At 41.5% G+C, this 16,763-nt stretch overlaps 1 protein-coding gene across 1 annotated transcript; it reads right to left on the minus strand.

Moving 5' to 3' along the window:
- Positions 1 to 13,362: 13,362 nt before the first annotated feature.
- Positions 13,363 to 16,183, minus strand: fzd10 (frizzled class receptor 10). Its single transcript, XM_062417419.1, has one exon. The coding sequence runs from the start codon at positions 16,142 to 16,144 to the stop codon at positions 14,393 to 14,395; it is 1,752 nt and encodes a 583-aa protein (XP_062273403.1). The 5' UTR covers positions 16,145 to 16,183; the 3' UTR covers positions 13,363 to 14,392.
- Positions 16,184 to 16,763: the final 580 nt, after the last annotated feature.

Raw genomic sequence — 16,763 nt, forward strand, 5'->3', positions numbered from 1 at the left:
ACTCACAATCCATCTCCTCTGTGTCAGTGAGCCACCACGCAATGGGAGAGCTGCAGATTTAATTTCCAAAAAAAGATTAAGTTGCCTTCTGCATCATTGAAACTTTCTGGGGGTTTGAAGTTGAAATCTCAGTGGTTATGCCTCTCTTTGTCCAAAGCGTTGGTTTGAACAAAGGTGCAGTGAAGCATCAGCAGCAAAGAATCTAATAAGCACAATGTGGGAATAAAGCAGAGGGGAGTGAGCATCAAAGGCAGTCAGGCACAGCATGACTGGCATCGGGCTGAACTCCCAACCTAGGACACTCAGCATGCTCTTCAGCAATCACCCCCTTTAGACCAGTCCTGGGCAGTAATTAAAACCATCATTCCCACTGCTTCGGTATCTCATTAGCCACAGGACCCTCGGCTTTTATCCCTGCTTGTCCAAATATATCACAACTCCACACCAGCAAAGATGAGTCTCACACAACCAAAACACACGTCTGTGACAACTCTGAGCGGAACAGAGCATTACCTAACTATCATCCAACTCCAAAGAACAGTGGGAAACCACGCGAGCCTGTCTCTTCATGTCCACTGTAATTATTATTGCACCTATCAGAGATGAATTGGAGGGAAACTGTCACCCTGCTGCTGGCTGATTAAATCTACCTGTGCATGAAACAAGAGAATAAACACAGATATGAGAGAATAACCAAATTGTAACTATGACATGTTTGTTCTGCAGGGAGCGAGGCAGAAAAGATTTAGCCGAGTGCTTTTGTGTAATTTTGTTTTCGGCTGCAAACATCAACCAGTGTTTGTGACTGAAACCCATTAAAAAATGAGGACAAACTGATACATTTGAAGCTCCTACGCTTTCACTATCAAAGGGAGGATTTGAAGTGGGCGAGTATCGGTTGCAGTGGTCAGATTTAGCACTTTGGCTGTAGATAAAAAGAAACTCTTCTTCCCATGTTTAATTCAGTATGAGCCATGACTAACTCATGTAATATACTCTGAAGTCAATCGAAGGCTTTTTCGCTTGCTTTGTGTACTGTAGGCAGGAATGAATGCGTCACTATATTTTGACAGTGTTCAGCACGGAGATGCAGGTCAGGCAAATATGTTGGGAAATTTTATTCTCTGGTAAATTAGTTCTTAAGTATAGCAGCAGCGCAGAGCTATACTAAAACCTTAATCCACTGCATGTTATTAACCTACTTGGCATCACTGCCAGGCTGTTTTAGTGCTTTCAAATGACAGCAAGAGAGCTGATGGAGAGAAGACATCGTTTGTGTTCCTTTCAGGTAAACAGTGACCTAGCTATCTCTCTTTCAACTGCCAGTTCAATAGGTCTACATGTATGCTTGAATGTCATGAACCACCACAACAATCTGATGGAAATGATTTAATAAAGACAACATGTTGCATGTTCCAACATGTTGCGTGTGAATTTTGTAAATTATTCCATAATCCTCCATTCAGCCATTGTAAGATAGTTGCAGCGCCAAGAGGCCCCACCCTAACAGCACAGCAGGATCAGTACTGTTTTACAGCCCTCACAAACACGCCAACCACTATGTTTGTGTGTGTGTGTGTGTGTGTGTGTGTGTGTGTGTGTGTGTGTGTGTGTGTGTGTGTGTGCGCGCGTGCAGCATATTTGAAATAGAGTCTCCCCGTTCTTTGGCCACGAGGAGCCTCTGATCTTTCGCTGACACAAAAGACTTGCGCAAGATGAGGATGAGCTCTCAACCTTTGTCAACACCCAGTCTGGATCTCTTTTTTAATAACAGCGGTGCATTGTTTATGTGAGTGTTTGCTCAAAAGGCCTTGATGCCACAAAAACCATTATAAACCGGGTCCCCATTTCCTCCTCAGTGCCATTATGAGTCGGTCGAAATTAAAACCCAACCACAAGCTGGTTCTCAGCCAAATTCAGCTAACTGACTCTCTCCCGCTCTGTTTCTTTGAGAAGCCTTTGATGTTGGCAGGGGGCTTTTGCACTCGCAGTGATGGTAACGAATGATACTTTAAGCGATTCTTTTTTATCCGGCGAGCTTAATGAAAGATTAATGGGTTTGATATTTTCCCTTGTTTATATTTTATTTAAAAAGTAAGCCGTGGTCCTTGGAACCTGTTAAAAGCTTCTTGGTAATGATTTATGGATCAGTGGAAGTCATATTATCGGTCGCTGGCTCTGAACGCAATGAGAAGTGTTGATTGTCTTCTGAACAACATTATCTTTACATGGAGAGCATTAACCTTGAGTGCTGTGCAGACTTCTTTGTCCGATACAGATGAAGCATATTGCCGCGCCGGAGATATATTCATTTCCATATGTCCTAATTCAGCTGGCTGGAAGATTACACTCTTACTTCACTTCATCAGTTATTGTTTATGACCTACATAATGATTATTAACCTCAAGATGTGTTCTCTTCTTTCTTATGTATCTAAGGATCTTGAAAAGTCTTTTCCCCTATGGAAAGAATGAAGCATTTAAGATCAAAGACGTTCTCTAAATGCTATTTTTAATAGATTGTATTTCACCAATGAGCAATTTTGTTGCATTCATGGGATGTATTCTTTGTCTATGTGTCTGTTTTTTCTACTTACTTACTAAATTGTTTTGTATTTTTACAGCAGTGATTTAAGGCACCAAGATGAACAGTAATGGACCCACTTAGAGTCTGACCAACAATGTGGCCTCTCTTACAGTAATACCTCACTACCCTGTCCACAGCTTTCAGTCTCAACCTTTGCTATTTCTATTGAAGGCGTCAATCATAAAAAAAATGGGTCACAAAAATAAAGTTGCTTTTTAGAAAAAACAACCCAACAAATTCATAAAACAACAGGACATTGAGCTACTTAGCAAGCACGATACAAACAGAAGTAAATATTACATTCGTTGGGGACTATTTTTTGTTGCCGAGTGAATATGTCCAGGAACAGAACGCTGTTTGTGTATTCAGGGTGATGAAAGATGCAGTGCAAGGTTGGGGTAGATTTTTGTGTTACAATAATTTTTGGACAGCAATGGGGCTCCATAGCTAAGATCATGATTTAGTTAAACAGACCACTGATAGCAGTGTACAGTGTACCATGTTTTTCCAAATATGAAGAGGTTCCTCAAATAACCCACTTAGCTTCAACATTGGCTGAGGCACATTCTGTTGAAAGTTTTGCCCTTTCCCCCCAGAGAGAGATGGAAACCAGAAGAGTGGCATAGGTCCACATCAGCAGTCATGACCATTATTTCCTGTGTTCTGGTGCCTACGCTTTAATGTGCACAGGATGAAGGAGAGTGGTGTAATCAGGAACGAACAGGACCAGTAAAATACCCAGTATATTCCAACTGCCACAGCCACAGGAAGGATGTGAGCCTTAAGAGACAGACTACAAGTATGTGTTTGTCTGTGTGGGAGAGCTTAGAAAAAGAAAGGACAGAGGGGGAGAGTATTCAGGAGAGAACAGTATGTTTCTGAGTGTCAAGGCCTCCCCTGGCCCCCAGGCCATCGGGCCTACTAGTCTCTCTCTTCTCCCCTTTCACGCTCTCCCTCTACTTTCTCTGTTTTTTCGCCCTCTCTCACTCTACCTCTCTCTCCCTCTCCCACCTCTCTCTCTGTGATTTATGCCTAACCTCTGTAATTACAGCGCCAACCGCAGCAGCCGACAGGTTCAGATGGGGTGAGGCACAGACATGCCCCATCACCTGAGAGCAGCGACTCGCCAGCTCTACTGCTAAATGCAGCTGCAATTTTCCCTTCAACCTAATCTCCTTGACATTGGCTCTAGGAACATATTTGTGTGACAACAAGACACCGCAGAGGCCTACTGCCAAACATCAGTCAATTGTTTTCCATTAGAAGACACAGTAAGGTAAGTACAGGGTATGAAGAATGTATGTTCTGAGAGTAAATCAAATTAATTTCTGTTGATTGATTTTTACTCTTATCAGTGAGCTTTACTCATGGTAATTTTAGTGTTGCCCAAATAGACTAGTGTAAGGATACAGTAGTAGCACATGACACCAGCTTGTTTGGCAGCAGATATAACAGTCCTTCACTGTTGCAGCTGTGGGATGAAATATGATTGGTTGTTATTTGGACTTGATGACCTGCAGCATGGATTCACCACCTGACTTGACATGTCCTTGGATACAAAAACACCATCCACCCACTCAAATCCCTCAACAGACAGGAAATATATCTGTTGCCATGCGTTTTTGGAAAAGAAGCCCTTGGATTTTCAGAGCCTGGTCTTCTTTGCACTGTATATGTATGGGGATGTCCATGACACACCAGGCATTGTCAGCCGACAGAAAGCTCTCTTTGGCAGCCCCCTCGGTGAAGCAGCGCGATAGAAAGTCAGAGAAAGAAAAGAAAGAGAGGAAGAAAGGGAGAATGTACCCACATGAGTGTTACATAGTGCTGCCGGACTGATTTGCTCACCATGACAACCGTGCAAGGGGGAGCGGGAGGCCGGGGGACCCCCTGGATTTTCGGCCCGGCACAATACGGAGAGGCATGGCTGTCTTAACCTCAGTGACATCCCCGTTGTCAGCGGGTCAAATCCTTGAATATCAATGAACTGACTCAGTGCCCCTTGCAGTGGTCATCAAAAGTGTCCGACCCACATAAGAAGCTCTCGCTGTCCTCTCTGACCTCTCCTGACCTGCTTCCAGCCTCTTGCTTCTTTCAGACCACAGAGACTGAGTCCACAAGGTTAAACAACACTTAATCAGCGCACACACATTCCTGCTTCCAGTTTAAAGTCAGCTCAGTTAATTTCTTGTCTGCTAAAGCAAACCAGGGTTACCGAGGAAGAGTGCTGTAGAGTAGCTCAGCTAATTAGAAAAATTGAAATGATGATTTCATTTTAAAAATTCACATATTGTGTAAAGTAGAAAACATCCAAATAGAATAACAAATAAGTGTGATGCAGATTGTTGGTATATTTATAATCAACCTATAAGCTACCAGCTACAACAAGCTGACCACACAAGACACACTTCCTACTGACCTGATTTAGTTGTAAGACATTAAAACCATTTGTTGCCATAAAGATTGCATGACAAGGTGTTGACAAGCAGGAAGGCAAATATATATATATAGCTAAAAGCAATGTACAGTACAGATGGCTTAAATATTTAGGATATGCAGAGTAATGATTTAATGATAGGCAAATTATCAGTTAAAACTATTTGCTAAATATGGATAAACAGGTGACACAGTTAGTTAAAAATAACAGATAAATTCTTGACTAAGAGCTTAAGAGTTGAAATAAGTTTAACCGAAAGTAATGGATAAACAGTTGAAATAATAACCTAAATGTAATGGATAAACTGTAATAATTACCAAAAAGTACAGACTTGAAATAGTTAGTTTACAGTAATTAATGACTGAAATAATTAGCTAATGGTAATGGATAAACTGTTAAAATAACAAACTGAATGTTTGAAAGATCCAGTAGACTGGACTTGACCATCCTCACCCGATAATTCCATTTTCATGAAAAAATATATTGACCATGTCCACTTTAATGCAGTGACTTAACATCTTATTTAAAATGAATTGAAATGAACACATTTGGAATGAGTGGAGTTGACTACATCTGATTAATAGGGGTGTATCTGAAGGTGACTTAGGGGGTACATCAGACAAAAAAAAAGTCGGGATCTACTGTGCTAGAGGAAATCCTTTGGACATAATAATAAAAATACGTTCATCATACAAACAAAACTCTTTTCTTTAAGCCCACGAGCAAACTCATGGTACTTGCAGCAATCCTACGGCAGTGCCACTCGTCACTTCAATCCCTGTCTACATCAAGTCATGTGTTTCCTGCTTAATAGAACATTTTGTTGTCTGCTGCGTTGCTCCTTTCTCTCCTTTGAAGAACAGAGGAACAGAGGCTTGTCTTTATGTTGTTTTGTGAATCTAGCCATGTTGGTTCAAAGTGTTGTCCATGACCCGAGGCAACGATCAAACAGAGAGCTAAATTTAGTTCTACATTTCCATGTCAGCCATTGTTGCTCATGATATACTGTACTGTGAGCATTCATAAGCATACTTTGCAGGTGTTATGCAGTAAATATGTAGACACATAGTTTGCATGCTTTGTGGGACACCCTTTACCACAGTGTGTGATGGCATGCCTTGTGCTTTGGTCTCTCACACGTATGACAGCTTTTTAATGGACTACAATCAGTGTTTCTTGTGGCCATGTAAATCCCGGCTTTGCTCACATCTGTTCTTGCAGACTTTGACATGTAGAATGAAGTAATTCTGTTTGGAAACTTTCCCAACCCATCGTAACTAAAAATACCGGTGCATTTTATTTTAAGTGTTGACAAGTTTACGAATATAAACAAACCCTGAGCAGCCTCAAGTCTTACATCAAAAGCCCAGGAAATACATTTCAGTGTGCAAAAATGTCTCTAAGCCAGTAAGTCAGTATGTAAACGAAGACAGCGGTGAAGCAACAGTGTTTCTACTTTGTCATACTGCAATCACAGATTGGCCCTTTAAGTGGTCCGTTATTTTCCACTCAGGACAGATAAGTGGGTCCTGACCCCATCTCTGTGTAGATTAAGAGCTGCTGCCATCAACCCCATTACTATTATCAGGACCAGACAATCTGGCCTGCCACCAGTGTCCAGGAAACGAGATTCTTTTGCCATGCTATAGCTTGATTACTCAAAGGAACACATGCACTCACTGGTATCAGATACAGTTGCAAAATCCAACAATAAAGTCATTTATCATCCACTCAACTGTTCCTCAGTACTTATCCTAAATTGCTTCCAGTCCTGTCACTGCATAAAGCAAGCTGGGAACAGAATGGGACATTGACTTGGCCCGCTGCAGACTAACACATGTTATGTGTTGTCCCTGCCCATTCATATTAACTTGATGCCGCAAGGGGGGAAAAAAACAACAACACAGAACTGAAAGGATGCTTGCAAGACCAAAGAGAATGTGTCCAAAAACCCAAGCTTAAAAACACAAGAAAACAGTACAAGTTAGCTTGTATTTTACAACTATTAAAGGAAATTATTTTGAAATGCAAATACTCATACCAACAAATTGGAAACCACAGATGACAATGAGAAAGCCAAACACAAAAACAGATACTGTGTCATTTTATTTTTTTCTGCTGTCATCATCTGTTCATAGATTGGCATTAAACTATCAAACACAGCTCATCTTGTGAACAGTATGTTTTGCTTTCAGTGGTGGAGTATAACTAAGTACATTTACTCACAAGCAAGTACAGTTTCAGTTTTATGTACTAACACATCCACTCCACTACATGTCAGAGGTTCATATCACTCTACTGCATCTGTTTGACAGCTGTGATTGCTAGTGTAGCATATCCATGTATCCACCTGTTTATAATACATTCATATATCATTAATAGTAGTCCAATAAAATAGTATACAATAACATACCACTCACAAGTGTATTTTTCTGCATAATTAATACTTTAATTCAAATTTTTTGATTTTGAATTAAGGACTTCTACTTGTAATTTAGTACTCTTAGATCATGGTGTTGCTACATTTACTTAAGTGAAGGGTCATCTTCCACCACTGGTTGTTTTGCCTCCATCATCAGGCTGTGGTCAAGTAAGCATCTTGGCAACTAACCTGCTATTTAGACTGCTATCATTATAATTGTGTATCACTAATTCACCTTACTTGATAAGTCGCTTATACAAAGTCATAGGTAGTTTTGTGATTGATTAAATAATTAATATTAATGAGTAATAAATGGTTATAAAGCATAGAAAATAAGGTTGCTGCATATCGTCTGCCATCATAGGTTGCATTTTGTGAGTGTAAATATTTCATTATTAAATAGATAATAAATACATTATTTATCATCTGTGGCAGTAGATGTAATGCTACTGCTTTTTCAGTGTCCATTGTGTGGGGTTTATGTAAAAACAGTAAAATGTCTGCATACAGTGTATTCTGCCAAGAGTGCCAGGATGTTTTCTCCAACTCTATGTGACAGTTGATTGTGTAGTTTCCTTTCATGTGCTCCCCTTCTTTTTTTTTTCTTTGTTAAGTTTGCCGAGAGTGTCTTTGAACCACAGGCATCTTCTCTCAGCGGTGTTCATGAGCCCTGCCAGATCCATCATCATCCCTCTCCTTCTGTCTATTCTTCTATAGCTCCTATACTGTCTGTAAACTCACACACACACAAATATATACACATGTAGGCAGTCTCCTGTTGTGCTTGCTCTCTCCACTCCACCATCAATCCTGTCACTGCCTTCATAACATCTCTGAATATGCCAAAAGTGTGATAAACATGTGCAAGGTTACGCACACACAACACACACACACACACACACACATTAGTTGGCATAATTAATTGAGTCTTGATTGAGTTTAATTTCTATACTGTCTAAATAAACCGGAAACATTTTTTGTGTGTCTGCATATGTGTAGGTTGACAATGTCCAAAAAGAAAAGCCGCCTGCACTCCCATAATTCTGCTGTGTTTTAAAATCATCAGAGCTCTTTACGGTGTGGATTAGGAAGGTGGCAGATTAGAGTCTGCTGCTAAATCACCATGGCGAAAAACCTTGCTTCCAGCTGACACCAGACTATTCACATCCCTCTTAACCACACACTCTCTTCCCTTCACAGTCACGTTGCAGCCCATGGGTGCCACCACGACTGGTACTACTTCTCCCTTACGTCTGGCAGTGTTGTACAGAATGTGGCATATTTGTCATATTGTGATGGTAGAGAACGTATGAATCATATTCTACCTACAGAGTTAGGTAGATTTGATAGGTGACACTTTGTTAAAATAGTAGTTCAGCATTTTTGGGATTACGCTTATTCTCTTTTTCGCAGAGTTAGATAAGCAGGTTAATAATATTCTCAGATCTGTGCATTAAATACCAGGCTAATATGTGCAGTGGGTTAGCTTAGCTTAGCTTAGCATAAAGACCGGAAACAGCTTTCCTTGCTCTGTCTGACGGTAACAAAATGCCTTTCAGCACCTCTAAATGTAAGGTTTTGTTACCTTCACACAGAGCCAGCCAAGCTGCTTCCCCATTTTCCAGTCTAAATGCTAAGATAATCCAACTGGCTGCTGGTTATAGTTATGATTTCTACAGATTTGAGAGTGATATTCATCTTTGCATCCAATTCTTGGCAAAAAAGTGAATATGCATATTCCCCAAAGAGGTGGACCAATGCTTTAAAGGTCAAAGCTGGAGTTTATAGTTCCTGTTCAGTATAATTATTTCACCAGCTGGTGGAGACCAGTAATTGAAAAACAACAACAACAAAGACATTATGAATTGAGTTTACAGTTATAGGGACCATAACACGATTTTGTGGTCTGATATGGTTTACAGTCCGTTGAAAGCCCCCTTGCACCTGTTTCCATATTTTTTACAGTACGCACTGAGTTGCACTAATTCCCCATAATCGCTGTTATAAAACAAAAGTTGTTCTAGCTGTGAACATAGTCCTGGAGGAATTTCTTACATGGATTCTGAGAAAAATATCTTTGAAGCTAGTAATCAGATTTCTCATCACTCATGTTGTTTGCCAGCTATCAGTGTGCATGCTTTTACACGCACCAAACTAATCGAGACAAAATGTATGAAAAAAAAGGAGACAGACTTAGGGGAGGAGGCTGGCATACAGAGAACAATGTCTGAAAAGTCACAGGGGTTGCCATGCTCTGGTCTGACTGATGTTGTATTCAGTCTAACTGGTCCTCAGAGGAAGTGCTGCTGCCCTGCTTGTATGCAGGGGGAGTGTCTGTTTGCACAGGTCTCTGTCAGTTAACACTAATCTGCCTGATCTCCACCTCAAAGTCACTTACTTCTCCACATGCAAATAAACATATTCAGCCCTCTTTCAAACCAAAGCCACTATCAAACACTTGTTTGATCAGCAGAGGGCCTGCGAGGCAGTTCATTATGCATATGAAAAAAGTGCCCTGCCCCCGCCTTGCGGGCAGAGAACTCATTGTTGCAAGGTTTTTATGTAATTACTCTCACCTTCAGCAGTGGCTGGGAACAACTGCCTCCGCAGCAGAGTGTGTGTCTGTGAGCTATTAGCATGGTTTGTTACTGCAGATTTGGCATATATACTGTACTTTTGCATTGCCCTAGATTCTTTGCTTTACAGATCAATTCAGAACATAAAGCCCGCCCACACGTCCTTCAACCATAATCCTCAGAACTCTGGATGTATGTACCACATGAACTTGAGGGATGAGAGGCTTTCATTGCATTCTATGATAACACTTTGGTCTATGAAACTTGCAGCTCTCTCTGTAAAGTTTTTTCTTCAACAAAACCCTTTTACTCCAAGTTACAGATACTTCTTCAGCAGGAAAACAAAGCTGTTTCATTTGTCATGATGCATCGACTATTCTTCTTCTCTGGTAACAGCCAGAGGAGGCAGAACTCTCCACAAGGCGACAGATTTACATTTAGAGCAGCTGCCTAATAAGACAAACAAGTGCCAAGAATCAGTATGGTTCTAGCACATTAGGTGCATACATGTTGGAAGAACCCACCCACCCCCACGCACCAGACGGATTCCTTTGTGTGTATGTTGTGTATGTGCGTGCGTCATGTATGAATCTATGACATTGAGAGGCTAAGCACTTCTTTCCAAAGAGACAAGCCTGAACTAGTAAACAGGTGCTGCTGGAGCAGCTGAGGATGAGGACATGGGGCGTCTCTACAAAGCCTGATCAAAGAGAAGCTGCCTCAGCCGCCAGTCATCCAGGCAACTTGATTTATGTCACTGTGTCAAAGAACTTTATGACTGCTTGCAACAGCAGCAGACAAAGCAAATATGCACAGGTTCCTCCACAGCCTTGCATATAACAACACGGCAATGGGAGGAAGGTGTAGCCATTTATTGACAGAGAAGCATCAATTCAAAGGTTTTGACTAGTGATGATGTCTCCTTGCTGCTCTCGCTCTGAATTTGATTTGGCCTTTGACATGCAGAGGAGCTTAATTGTTCTGTCATTTCAACTTTATGTCTGTAATACTGCTCGGTTCCACAAAGACACTTAACATCAGCTCAATTACAGAGTGTGAAAAGCTGAAAATCCTCGCTCACTGCCGAACCAGTCAGATTAAATTAAATCAAGTAATTATCAAAGGTTTGATGCTGTTTCAACAATGCTGATCACAAGCAGAAGCTCCTTTTTGTCAACATATCATAAGCCAACACAGACAGCCATCCCCTGCATGGCATGGCTGAAAGAAGGAGAGTCAGGAGGAGGATGAGTGTGTGCGGTGACGGCATTTGTCTTGGTGGAGTTGAGAGACATGTCGGTCTGAGATGCATCAGCCTTAGTCACATGGTTGCCGTGGGATTCCCCGCTTGGACAAATAAAATGTGTCATCGCAAGGAATAGCATTCAATAACCAGAAAGAGGACTTTTTTCACACTGCTGTGAGAATCTACAGGTTTGATAATCTGTGATCTGAAGGAATATGATCTATACTTTTAAAAGGCTAAATCCAGCGATACATGCAATTGAATGTGATTTCTAAAAAAAAAAAAAAAAACCTTTCTTGCCAGCAATACTTTGCCCTTGCTCTGAGCAGAATTTTTCCCTTTGAAGAGAGGAGAAGAAGAGAAGTGAAGCCTGTTTGGCTGAAGAAGCCCTGGAGGGGGGTGGTAACTGTCATTTATATTTACAGCCTTCCCAGACACCTCGGGGGCTGTTATCCAGGTGGCCTCTGTTGAAGCTCTCAGAAGCTACTCACACCTTTTTCGCAACTCTGAGTATCAATAGACACTGCCTGACTTTGATTCAGCCACATAGAGGTTGTGAGTCATGTGCTTTTGACTGTTAAAACAGGTTGGGTTGACGCTGGAACTTGAATGCCCTCGGGGATAAAGCATTACTACACTTCTGAAACTTTATTAGACCAGAAAGAACTCTCTCTACCAAAGGTTTTAAACTCTGAGAAAAGATTTGAAAGTGAGGAAGATACATGCAGAAAAAGTATGGTGCTCCAAAATTGCACTTTTTTTCTTCAAATATCCAAAAGGATAACTTCCTGCATACCTGTTATTTATAGTTAACTTTTCATAATCTGTCATGTTTCCTACATGAGTCTGTGTCTGGTGGTTGACATATTTTAAGTATCCATGGTTGCCTGTTGCTCTAGCAGCACTGGCAAGACAGAAGTCAATTGCCATTTCTTAGATTCAAGACTAGACTTGTGGTTCTCAAAACATGTACCTTAAAACTGTTGACAAGGATCGTTTAACACCAAACATCCAAGAATGTATTCCGTTTGCTCGCACCTCAGAGAACTGCGTCAATATGTAACTACTTCAAATCCAGGCCAGATGTGCCTTTAGAAATGTCACTCTGCCTCGCCGATAAGACGAGAAGAGATGACAGATGTTCTGTATTTTGGTTTGAAGCGATCCTCTTTTCAAAGTCAAACCCTTCAAACAGTCTAATCCTGTCCTGAATGAGAGCTGGATTATTGTATAACCCCTTCATTGATACGCACCGACACATGCAACACAGTGAGAGAGAGAACTAAAATAAAGTTGTATATTCACTTCAGCTGAGGTAAAGAACTATAACATATGACTATATATAGGATTATATAAGCACTGAGGAATATAAACATTTTTTTTATATGGATATCAAAACTTGAATGTAAACTAAAGGGAACATAGTGGACATTTTGGAAAATATTTGCCAACGAAACAAAACCATCACATTCATTTTAGCTCTTGATGACATCATCACCTTCCCCTTTCATGTTTATAAAAAAAATCTACCTCTCGGTTTCACTTTCAAGCAAAATTTTCACTTAAAAAGCAAAAATTAAACTCAATATACCGAATATGAGAATGAGAGATATTGATTATTTCTTAGGCATGACCTTTTTTTGATTTGTTTTGAAAAGGCAAATATATTAAGAATGTAAGACTTCATATTTAATTTTACAGTAAAAAATACATTAATCTAAAATTATGCACATAAGTGACTTTGTTGCCTTAATGTACAGCACATAAACAGCAAAAGGAAGGCCAAAGATGATCCTTTTATGATTGTTTTCGCTGTTGGTTGTCTTTGATGAAGCCACAGAGGGGCAGACATAAAATTCTCATTGTTTCCATATGAACATTTGAAAGAATAGAGATGCTATTCATGCTTCTGAAGTTCCAACATGTCTTCATTTCTTCAATACATGATTAGACAATTTTTTTAGATGTAAAAGTGCAGGTTTTTTCCCGTAGCAAGAGATATACAGTATATATCTATGATTGTTTGCCGTTAAACTGAGCTGATCTGAACGTGTCATAAAACTAATTATTACTATAGTAAATAAAATGTGTCTCTTTATGTCTCTTTTGGTCATATAAATGATATTTTTAACACAATTATTCTTAAAGCTAATCTGAATAGCAAACATAATGCTAAAACCCAGCTCTGACACATCAACACATTTACAATTTAAGATTAATGATGACGTTTTCTATGATGAATTACACCAACCGCAAAACAATGCCCAGCCTACAGTATAAGAGCGAGGGTGAGAAGCACAAGTGCTGCAATAGCAAAAAAAAACAGGCGTTATGCGGCTGTATGAAAATGGAGACTCACTCCAACAGAGGGAAAAACAACATGGTGGCAAACACACTTCCGGCTTTACAAACATTTAAAACTAGAACGTTTTATTAATTTTTCTATAAAATCTGAGCTTTTAGAAATATATACAAACGTTCCCTTGTGCTATAAAACAGCAAAGAAAAAATGGAAAACTCAACTGTGTTTACAAATAACTTTTCAATAATGAGTGCTTGATTAATTTATGGCATGGATTTGCCTCACAATGGCCAGTTCATAAGGTTTTGAGCACTTTTCAACAGCTGCTCTCACTCCAGTTCAAACATATATGACACTGCTCCATTTCCATTAAAAAGCCTACAAACACAACACTCATCTCTCTGACCATTTGCCTCCATTGTCTGTGGGGTCCTTTTCATTGTCTGTAATCTGTCACAGGACAAGTGTCTTTTTTGCCTGTAAGGAAAACATCTATTGCACATTATTCAAGTAACCCCATGGCACATCCAAATGGTTTATTCCACTCTTTTAGTCTTGGGAACAATGTGATTTTTTTCTCTCTACCAAGTTCCTCAATAGGATAAGTGAATCCAGGAGGAGCAGATTTTTTTTCCTCAAAGGCAGCTCTTGTTGCATGAGATGGCTCAAGATACAAAAAAACCCCCTCACATTGCATTATCTTCAATGCAGTTTGCATAAATAAAACATGAACCTTGTTTCTTTTGATAGCACTCTGATTACAAAGTTTCGTTTAGGTAAGAGCTTTACAAGTATTTTTGGGTTTATACAAAAGGGAGCCAACTCATACACATGTGGGAGGGGGCCGTGTAGGTTCATACTTTGTATTGTGCCCTTTGAGAGATGGGTGAGGTTTGATGTAAGGCCTGCTGCTGGTGAACACACTGGCAGCCTTCCTCCTCGTCCTCTTCTTTAGCTTCCTGCTGAACACATTCTGCCACGACTGCAGGGTCTTTGACGTCCAGATCCACATGCCGCTGGTAATGCCCACCACCAACAGCATGAAGATCTTCACCATGAAGATCTCAACAGCAGGGATGGACGTTTTCATGATGCACTCGTCTGACTCCGGCCCGCTTCTGTCCACACACTTCTGCTCCCCTGCCAGGATGCGCCAGTAGTCCATGTTGAGCCTCTCGTAGAAATAGCAGGCGATGACGCAGGTGGCTGGGACAGTGTAGAGCACAGAGAAGACTCCGATGCGAACCATCAGCTTCTCCAGCTTGTCTGTGTTCTCCCCCTCTGTCTTCATAATCTTCCGGATGTGGAAGAGGGCCACAAAGCCAGACAGCAGGAAAGAAGTGCCAATAATAAGGTAGCAGGAGAGGGGAATAAGCACAAAGCCCGTGAGAGCTTTGACATCCATGCTGCCCACGTAGCAGACGCCCGTCAGCTCATCCCCTGCCACCTTCCTCATCACCAGGATCATGATAGTCTTTACGGCAGGGATGGCCCAGGCTGCCAGGTGGAAGTAGCTGCTGTTGGCCTCGATGGCTTCGTGACCCCACTTTTTCCCTGCAGCCAGGAACCATGTGAGGGTCAGGATAACCCACCAGAGGGAGCTGGCCATGCCAAAATAATACAGGATGAGGAACACAATAGTGCAGCCGGTGCTCTCCAGACCTTCCTGGATAATATACTGAACCCCATTGTCTCTATCGCAGGCTATTCTGTCGGCTCCCACAAAAAGTCGGATGAGGTAGCCCACAGAGTAAACACAGTAGGACATAGAGAGGAAGATGATCGGCCTCTCGGGGTATTTGAAGCGCTGCGGATCTATGAGGAAAGTCAGCACGGTGAAGGCGCTGGAGACAAAGCAGAGGATGGACCAGATGGCCATCCACACCAGGGAGAACTGCTTGTCTCCCTGACTCCAGTAAACATCCACTTTGGGGTAGCACTTGGGGGCACAGGACTCACTTTTCTCGACATAGTGGAACTTGCCAGGATTGCTGCACGTCTGCTTGCTGCTGCTATCTTTAAGGTGCAAGTCCTGTCCACTCAGAGGCCGCTGTGGCCTGAAATCTGGAGGCTGGGTGTGGGAGACTTTGGGAGGCTCCTCTGAGCCGTTGTTGGGCGCCTCCATGCAGAGGTTGTTGGGGTCATTTTTGGTCGGCAGTCGGGAGCAGTCCAGAGAGTCAGGCCAGGGGAATTTAAACTGCTCCAAGATAGGTGAGCATTTCAGCTTGACTTGCTCACACATCACTCTGCATGCTGGGATGGGGTTAGACACCTGCTCTGTGCACATGGGAGCATACAGCGAACACAGGAAAAATTTCAGATGGCTGTGGCATCCAAATTGTATCAGCGTGGCAAACTCTTGCAGCTTTATGGCTGCCTCTTTTTGGTCATCATGGCCCATGAGATTTGGCATGCGAGTCATGTTGTAGCCGATGTCTTTACACTGTGGGATGTTGATGTGTTGACATCTCCCCTCTCCTGACCAGTCGGGGTCTATTGAGCTAATGGCTGAACCCCCATGGCTCCACAGGACCAGCAGCACACAGATGAGGCTCAGTTTAGCAGTTGGACACATTCTCCTCTTTTGATTTAAAGAAAAATTAGGCCAACTGTTCACCAGCACTACAAGTTTCTTTCATTAAAAAGTCTGTGATGAGACCAGGATGGTGTTTGTGTGTCAGATCGGAGTGGGAAAAAACAACTTACTGAAATATCTGTTGCAAGACCATCCTTTCCTCATTTTAGGTTTGGGCAGTTTAATAAAAACATAGATCCCACAAAGGTCCGAAAATGTGTTCTTGTTGGAAGCGTGCGCTCCGGTCCATGCTTTCAAGCGCTCAGTTTGTGGCTCAAGTGTTCAGTCTCTTTGCACCGCGCACATCTACAATAACTGTGAGTAACTGAGAATTATGTGCTCCGATTTGTTCCAAACTTGTTTCCAAAACCGCTGACTTGTCCGTCCTCACGTTTCATGTCACTTTTCCGGAGGATCCGACTGTGAAGCAGCGCTACGATTTCAGTCCTTGTGCGAGAAGTTGGAAAAACAACAAAAATGATTTGCCTCCACTCGTTCTTCTTCGGGGATTGTTGCTCGCAAGGCACCCGAAACAATTAAGCAGCCACAGTAAAAAAAATCACATAATTATCCTCGGCGATAAATATAATAATTGTGTCCCAGAAGCAGGATTATGCTC

The sequence above is a fragment of the Scomber scombrus genome, chromosome 4 (assembly GCF_963691925.1).
Source record: "Scomber scombrus chromosome 4, fScoSco1.1, whole genome shotgun sequence".
In the NCBI taxonomy this organism is placed as follows: Eukaryota; Metazoa; Chordata; class Actinopteri; order Scombriformes; family Scombridae; genus Scomber; species Scomber scombrus.